This window comes from Phaseolus vulgaris, chromosome 7 (genome assembly GCF_051622355.1).
Source record: "Phaseolus vulgaris cultivar YP4 chromosome 7, ASM5162235v1, whole genome shotgun sequence".
Lineage (NCBI taxonomy): Eukaryota > Viridiplantae > Streptophyta > Magnoliopsida > Fabales > Fabaceae > Phaseolus > Phaseolus vulgaris.
Genome location: NC_143504.1, coordinates 23,530,738 through 23,539,495, shown reverse-complemented (window position 1 = coordinate 23,539,495; position 8,758 = coordinate 23,530,738). Strand labels below are relative to the sequence as shown.

Below are 8,758 nucleotides of genomic sequence, written 5' to 3'. Positions count from 1 at the left end.
GGGTAAGAAGTTCAAACTTGGCAAATCCTTAGGCAAAGAAGCGCAGGACCAGATTACGAGGTCATAACATGGCACCTAGGTGCCTTCGCATGGTCAACCTCAGACATGCCTGGCATTGACCCCAATTTCTTGTGTCATCATCTCACCATGGACCCACAGGTCATACTTGTTGGCCAGAGGAGGAGGAAGTTCAATGATGAAAGGTGTCAAGTCATCAGGGAAGAAACCAGAAGCTGCTGAGCGCTGGCCACATCACGGAGATCCAATACCCAGGGTGGCTGGAGAACATAGTGTTGGTCAAGAAGGGCAGCGGGAAGTGGAGGATCTGCGTCGACTTCACGGACTTGAACAAAGCCTGCCCAAAGGACTCTTACCCGCTGCCCAACATTGACGCCCTGGTAGACAGCGCATCAGGATGTAGACTTCTTAGCTTCCTGGATGCTTTCTCTGGATATAACCAGATCCGAATGCATCCCAGGGACGAATGCAAGACGACGTTCATGATGAAGCTCTCCTATTACTATTATAGGGTGATGCCTTTTGGGCTCAAGAATGTAGGAGCAACCTATCAGAGGTTGATGGATTGAGTGCTCGCATCCATGATAGGGCGAAACGTCCAGGCATATGTGGACGACATGGTGGTCACCTCCAGGCGAAGGACCAGCACACCGCTGATTTGGAGGAGCTATTCACCACGATAGCCAAGTATGGACTGAAACTAAACCCCGAAAAATGTGTGTTTGGGGTAGAGTCAAGCAAGTTCTTAGGGTTCCTATTCACTGAGCGTGGGATAGAGGAAAACCCTGAGAAGTGCGCTGCGATTATAGCCATGAGGAGTCCGATCTCGATGAAGGAAGTGCAACAGTTGACAGGATGGATGGCCGCTTTATCTCGATTCGTGTAAGCAGGAGGGGACAAGAGGCACCCCTATTTCCAGTGTTTAAAGAGGAACAACAGGTTCGTATGGACCAAGGAGTGCGAAAAATCGTTTCTCAAGTTGAAGGAATATTAAGCCAACCCACCAGTATTGTGCAAGCCACAGATGGGTACCCCGCTTCAGTTGTACTTCGTCGTCACAGATCGGACGATTAGTTCGGTCCTTGTCCAGGAGCAGGACCATGCGCAAAAGCCAATATATTTTGTCAGCAAAGTTTTGCAAGGGCCTGAGGTGAGATACTAGGCCATAGAAAAGGCAGCCCTGGCAGTGGTGTTTTCAACGCAAAGACTTCGCCACTACTTCCAGAGTTTCACCATAATAGTAATGACAGACCTCCCCATTCACAAGGCCTTACAGAAGCCCGATGTGGCAAGTCGAATAGTGCGTTGGGCGGTTGAGCTATTAGAGTTCGATGTACTGTACGAACCGAGAGGACCTATCAAAGGCCAGGTTTATGCTGACTTCATAGTAGAGCTCTCCTTGGCAGCCGCACACCAAGAGGAAGCATGTTTCAGATGGGTCCTCTCTGTAGACGGATCCTCCAACCAGCAGGGTAATGGGGTTGGTGTCATTCTGGAAGGACTAAATGGGTTGCTAATTGAGCAGGCCCTACGTTTTGCCTTCAAGGCTAGTAACAACAAATCTGAGTATGAGGCCTTGATTGCAAGAATGTTGCTGACCAAAGAGATGGGTGCTAAGAGTTTGCTGGCAAAGAGTGACTCCCTGTTAGTAACAGGACAAATTACGGGAGAATACCAGGCCAAAGACCCTCAGATGGCCGCATACCTAGAGTATGTCAAGATTCTAAAGGAGACTTTTGCGGTGTTCGAGTTAGTACTGTTGAACCTTGTGGTGTTCAAGTTTTGAAGAATCCAAATCCTTTGAAGGATGTTGAAGCCTCTGCTATGCTTGATGTTGCTGTGCTGGTTTAAGCTTTGTTCTGGGGTAGTTTATATGTTGTAATCCACCCTGTGATTAAATCTAAAGCATTAGCATTCTCAATCTTTGTGAAAGTAAAATGCTTTCAAACTAAGTTAAAACAACCGATTGTTTTGTCGAAACAACCGATTGTTTATACTTAGATATTTTGAGAAAAAGATTGAAAACTATTTTGAATGGTTGAACTGTTAAAGTACCAAAACAACCGATTGATTCGAGGAAACAACCGATTGTTTGTTTTGGGACCATAACATAAAAACTGTTTTCTCTTTGACTGAGCTTTAAATGTTTTAACTGCTTACGCTCCAGTCATTAAATGCTTTGATCAATCTTTTAATGCAATTTAAGAGTTTGTTAAGATTTGATAACAAACTACATCTTTGAATAAATTCAGAAAAACAGATTTGACAATTAAGAATCTTTGACAAAGTTTTTCCAAAGAGTTTTTTTTTTCAAAGTGCTGAGATTGCTAAGAGTTTGTGATTGATCAAAGTGTTGGAATAGGATTATGCTTGTATTGATTTTAGATTATCTTTTGTAACAAGTGTAATCCTTGTACTCTGTTGAACAATTCGTTTCTATGTTTGCTGAGATTGGCTGTGTGTTCTTGAGGTGTTCAAGATCAGCAATCTTAGTGTTGGCCAAGGAGAGTGTGTTTCTTGAGGTGTTCAGGTCATTCTCTTGGTTGTTGTGTAAGTGATCAAGTGGTGATTGCTTAGTGGATTTCCTCAGGGTTTCTGAGAAGACTGGATGTAGCTCTGGTTTGGAGTGAACCAGTATAAACAACTGTGTACAATCTCTCTATCTCTAACTCTTTAAATTCAGTTTATTTGTTGTTTGCTGGTATAAAGAACCGATTGTTTCTACGAAACAACCAATTGTTTTTCTGGTACTGCAGCTTTTGCTTACTGTTTTGGCTAACTGAATTGCTGAATCAATTGGTTCCTGAGATAAATTCATTCTAGTTTTGAAAAGTTTGCGAAAACCCTCTTTAAACAAGTCACCCCCCCTCTAGTTTAAAGCCATATTTTCTAACAATTGGCATCAAGAGCTTGGTTCGTGAAAGTTATTCAAGTTGATCCTAAAAATATTTTTAAATGGCTGATAGACTACCTTTTGGGGAAGATGCTTCAATTAACAAACCACCTTTGTTTTGTGGTTTGAACTACCAGTTTTGGAAAGTAAGAATGAAAATATTTATGGAATCTCTTGACAAAGGAATTTGGGATGCAATTGAAAATGGTCCTTTTATCCCAAAGTTTGAAAATGATGGATCTGTCACTGAGAAGCCATGGTCTCAATGGACTGATGCAGAAAGCAAAAAGGCCAAATTCAATTGCATTTCCAAAAATATTATAACCTCTGCTTTAAATTCTGATGAGTTTTTCAGGGTCTCGCAATGCAAATCATCAAAAGAAATGTGGGACACTTTGGAAGTCACTCATGAAGGAACAAATGAGGTGAAAAGAGCTAGAAAGCATGCTCTCATCCAAGAGTATGAGATGTTTAGAATGCTTAAAGGAGAAACAATTGTTGAGGTGCAGAAAAGGTTTACGCACATCATCAATCACCTTATGAGCCTAGACAAGATCTTTGATAAAGAAGAGCTGAACATCAAGATCTTGAAATGTCTTGATAGAGCATGGCAACCAAAGGTAACTGCTATTTCCGAATCTAAAGATCTAACATCATTAAGTGTTGCTTCTTTTTTTGTTAAGCTTAGGGAACATGAGCCAGAGATGAATAGACTCAATGTTCAAGAGAGTGAAGATAAGCACACAAGGAGCATAGCCTTGAAAGCATCCAAACACAAGGGAAAACAAGATTCTAGTGATGAGGAAAACCTTAGCTTGCTGTCAAGAAAATTCAGCAAATTCCTAAAGAGAAACCGCAATAAAGACAACAACAAGGATAGGTATGGAAACAAGAAACCCAATGAATTCAATTCAAATAACTATACTTGTTTTGGTTGTGGTGAGCAAGGTCATATAAAGGCAGATTGTCCTAACAAGAGCAAAGAGAAAAAGACTAGTTACAAGGAGAAGAAAGGCAAGACAAAAAGAGCCTACATAGCTTGGGATGAAAATGAGGTGTCATCATCAAGTTCTTCATCAAGTGAAGATGAAAAAGCAAACATATGTTTGGTAGCTGAAAATGATGATGAATCTTGCAGCTCAAGTGAGGTAAGTTCATGTGTTTCCTTAAATGAACAAAATTATAGTGAATTACTTGAAGCTTTTCAAGAAACACATGATGAAGCTAATAGATTGGTTCTTTCAAAAAACCGATTGAAAGATCTTAACAGTTGGCTTGAAAAGAAAGTTAAATCACTTGAAGAGGATCTGGAAAAAGCAAAAAGTGATTTTGAAAAATTGGAAAATCATTTCAAAAATGCCTCTTGCAAGTGTGATACTCTCATTTGCACAAATTGTGAAAATCTTGAGAAAAAGGTTCACTATCTTGTTGAAACTGTGGACAAGCTTTCAAAGGGGAAATCAAACTTTGAGAATGTCTTGATATCTCAAAGCTATGTTTTTGGAAAGGCTAGTTTAGGCTTTAATCCACAGAACAAGCAAGATAGGTTTTCAAAAAGTTTTTCAAGAAAATCAGAAAAACAACCGATTGTTAAGACGAAACAACCAGTTGTTACATGCTTTTACTGCATGAAGAAAGGCCACTCTGTTAGGTTATGTAAAATTAGAAAATATTCTGTTCCAAGAGGTTTTATGAAATGGATTCCTAAGGGATGTGATGTTTCTAACTGCAAAGAAAAGTCAAACGGACCCAAATTTGTAAGGAGACCAAATCTTGCTACTTGAAATTGTTTATGCAGGAAAAATAAAGAGAAAAAGAAGAATTGAGTCATCTGATCTAGCTGTTGAAGAAAAAGGCAGTCATTGAAGCTGAATCAATACTATGCAAAAGACCTCAACAGTGAAGAGAAGCTTCTTGATCAAAAAGCACATGACTCATTGAAGAATCAACATAAGGATAAGACTTTCCTTTATTTGTTCTCAATTTTTGTTTCAAAGTTCTTTCTTATGGTTAAACAATTTTTTTTTCAATGTCATATGCTTTAAACTGCTTCTGCTCATGGTTAAAATTCAAAATCAAGTTTTTAACTGTTGCAGAAAAACAACCGATTGTTTTGAGTCTGACAGCACTATGAAGAAATTGTTTTAATTGCTATTTTGAATTTCTATCCGTTGCAGATCAATTTAAAAGAGAGAATCTTGGTCAAAGGATCTGTGTTGAAAGCTGACTATGTTTAGAAAGAAGTTACAACAGCTATAAAGGAATATATTCCAAAATCTTGGAAATTCAAGAGCCTTAATGACTAGTCAAAGATCACATGTGAAGACCATGTGATTTTCAGCTTTTTCTGACATTTTCTGTGCAGAGCAGAGTCAAGTGCTCACTCTCTGAAAACCAGGTACCCATTAATGAAATTAAATTCATATTGATTCTCTTACTGCTATAAAATCTGCTGCAGATTTCTTCCACGAGAACAACCAATTGCAACATCTCTTGCAATATCTCTCGCAACATCTCTTGCAAAATTTTGTGAAGTGTGCTCTCCTCTGTTTTCGTCTCTGCTGTCATGGAATCAACTCCTCCAACCTCAAAGAGAGTCAAAACCAGGGCTGTAAGGTTTGGAGGAAGGCTAGAAGGCTGGTTTTCTGGAGACAATGATCTCATTGAGAAGTATAGGTATGAAACAAGTATCAAGAAGATAAACAACCCCAAGGTTGTATGCTTTGATTGGCTGAAAAGTCAAAAGCTTGATAATGTGAGAAGGCTGCTCAAGGATCAATCTCTCAGAAAGTTCCTGGAGATGAAGGGAAACATTTATCTAGATTTGGTGAGGGTGTTCTACACAAACTTGAAGTTTGAGGGAAACAATCTAGTTTCTCATGTGAAAGGTGTAGAAATGGAGATAACTCATGAAGTATGGACTGCTGTTGCTGGACTTAAGTTCTCTGGTCTGAGAATCAACAAGGGAAACCTTGGTGTGGTGGAGGATTTTAACAAAATCCAATTCTACAAAAGTTGCTTGAAGAATAATCATGCTCAAGTTAATACATGCTCGGTTGGAGGTTTGAAACTTGATGAGAGATTGCTTGCTTTCATTGTAACTTGGATTCTAACTCCAAGGGGGAGTAATCATCTGTGATAACTGAAGAAGATCTGGTTTATATCTTCTACATCACCAAGAAAATCAAGATCAATTGGATTCATATAATCAAAGAACACATGCAAAAATCCATGAGGTTAGGTGATTATCATTATCCATATGCTGTTTTGATATCTAAATTTATAATCTATTTTGAAGTTAATCTTGAAGATGAAACTTCTGAGCTGGTCAAGTCAACTCAAGAGTTGAACAATGGATCACTCAGCAAGATGGGTTTTACCAAAGTAGGTGGGAAATGGATAAGCAAGGATGGTGATCATGGTGCCTCATCTAGTGGTCCTGCTAATCTTGAACAAGATGAACCTGCTGATATGGATGTTCAACATGAAGATCCACCTGAAGATTTTCAAGATGCTGGACCAAATGCTGATGATGGACATCAAGGAGAAAGGATGCAAACCATGTCGTCTTTTGAAAGACTCATGGTGAATAGGCTTGATAGCTTTGTTGAAAATCAAAGGAGCCTCCATGATCTCTGTGTTAGTAATTTCCAAAGGATTGACACCAGGTTTGACAACATGGATGCAAGGTTTATGACTCTGGATGAACAGATTGAAGCTGTTCAGAATCAAATCTTTGATCTTCAGTTTGCTGATGAAGAAGAATGAAGGAAAAACAACCGATTGTTTCGATAACCAATCGATTGTTTTTGGCTGATATTCTTGGTTTTTTAAAATTTCCTTCCTTCTGCTGTTGCTGCTTTAATTCTGATGTAATAAAAACAATATCTTGTTTGATCTCTTATCTTTGTCTATTTGTGAAGACAAATAGGGGGAGATATATGCTGTGTTTTAAGTTTCTGTTTTCAGTTGATAAAACAGTTTGGGTGATGTAATATGTTTCTGATATTAGGTGTTTTGAACTTTAACTGTTTATCTGTATGCTAACAAAAAATATCAGAAGTTCAATGTTTTGCTCAAAGTTCTATTGCAGGAACTGCTTCAGATTTAATCAGGTACAACACAAGCATCAGGGATTTGTCTTCATCAAATAGGGGGAGATTGTTGAACCTTGTGGTGTTCAAGTTTTGAAGAATCCAAATCCTTTGAAGGATGTTGAAGCCTTTGCTATGCTTGATGTTGTTGCGCTGGTTTAAGCTTTGTTCTGGGGTAGTTTATATGTTGTAATCCACCCTGTGATTAAATCTAAAGCATTAGCATTCTCAATCTTTGTGAAAGTAAAATGTTTTCAAACTAAGTTAAAACAACCGATTGTTTATACTTAGATGTTTTGAGAAAAAAAATTGAAAACTGTTTTGAATGGTTGAACTGTTAAAGTACCAAAACAACCGATTGATTCGAGGAAACAACCGATTGTTTGTTTTGGGACCATAACAGAAAAACTGCTTTCTCTTTGACTGAGCTTTAAATGTTTTAACTGTTTACGCTCCAGTCTTTAAATGCTTTGACCAATCTTTTAATGCAATTTAAGAGTTTGTTAAGATTTGATAACAAACTACATCTTTGAATAAATTCAGAAAAACAGATTTGACAATTAAGAATCTTTGACAAAGTTTTTCCAAAGAGTTTTTTTTTTCAAAGTGCTGAGATTGCTAAGAGTTTGTGATTGATCAAAGTGTTGGAATAGGATTCTGCTTGTATTGATTTCAGATTATCTTCTGTAACAAGTGTAATCCTTGTACTCTGTTGAACAATTCGTTTCTATGTTTGCTGAGATTGGTTGTGTGTTCTTGAGGTGTTCAAGATCAACAATCTTAGTGTTGGCCAAGGAGAGTGTGTTTCTTGAGGTGTTCAGGTCATTCTCTTGGTTGTTGTGTAAGTGATCAAGTGGTGATTGCTTAGTGGATTTCCTCAGGGTTTCTGAGAAGACTGGATGTAGCTCTGGTTTGGAGTGAACCAGTATAAACAACTGTGTACAATCTCTCTATCTCTAACTCTTTAAATTCAGTTTATTTGTTGTTTGCTGGTATAAAGAACCGATTGTTTCTACGAAACAACCGATTGTTTTTCTGGTACTACAGCTTTTGCTTGCTGTTTTGGCTAACTGAATTGCTGAATCAATTGGTTCCTGAGATAAATTCATTCTAGTTTTGAAAAGTTTGCGAAAACCCTCTTTAAACAATTCACCCCCCCTCTAGTTTAAAGCCATCTTTTTTAACAAGTACATGTCCTTAGAGAACAAAATGCCTGAGCTGACTTGCTAGCAAAGATCGCCAGTTCAGGAAAGGGGGCAGACAGTCATACAGGAGACCCTGAGGACACCTCGAACCACCACAGGTAGCACAGTAGAAGCCCATCAAATAAGAACCTCGGAAGGCGTTAAGAGGAGTCACCAGTCATTGACTCAAGAAACGTTGAAAACGCCCAGAATAAGTGATGGAGGAGGGCCAAGGACACCTCACCACGGAAGCCAAAACCCAAAACTAGACCGTGATGAGCGTCTAGACTCAAGAAGGGAGCATCTAGGACATGATGAGGGAAGGCTACACATGGAGCGTTTAGGAGGAGACCTAGACCGTCTAGGCCCTATTACAAGGTCAATGGCTAAGCACATTCACGCCCAAATGGATGCAACCACGGATGGAAGAGAGAAGGCCTTATACATGTTACATGGAGGCCCGTTAGGGGTGGCTTAGTAATTAGTGTAGTGTTAGAAAGCACAAACTTGTCTTATATGTGATTTACCCTAGATTTTGTGCATATTCTAGAACCTTAGCACACATGACC

The 8,758-nt window shown here is 38.9% G+C and overlaps 1 protein-coding gene across 1 annotated transcript; it reads left to right on the top strand.

The window, feature by feature from the left end:
* Nucleotides 1-1,261: 1,261 nt before the first annotated feature.
* LOC137829148 (uncharacterized) lies at nt 1,262-1,804 on the top strand. Its single transcript, XM_068635941.1, has one exon. The coding sequence runs from the start codon at nt 1,262-1,264 to the stop codon at nt 1,802-1,804; it is 543 nt and encodes a 180-aa protein (XP_068492042.1).
* Nucleotides 1,805-8,758: the final 6,954 nt, after the last annotated feature.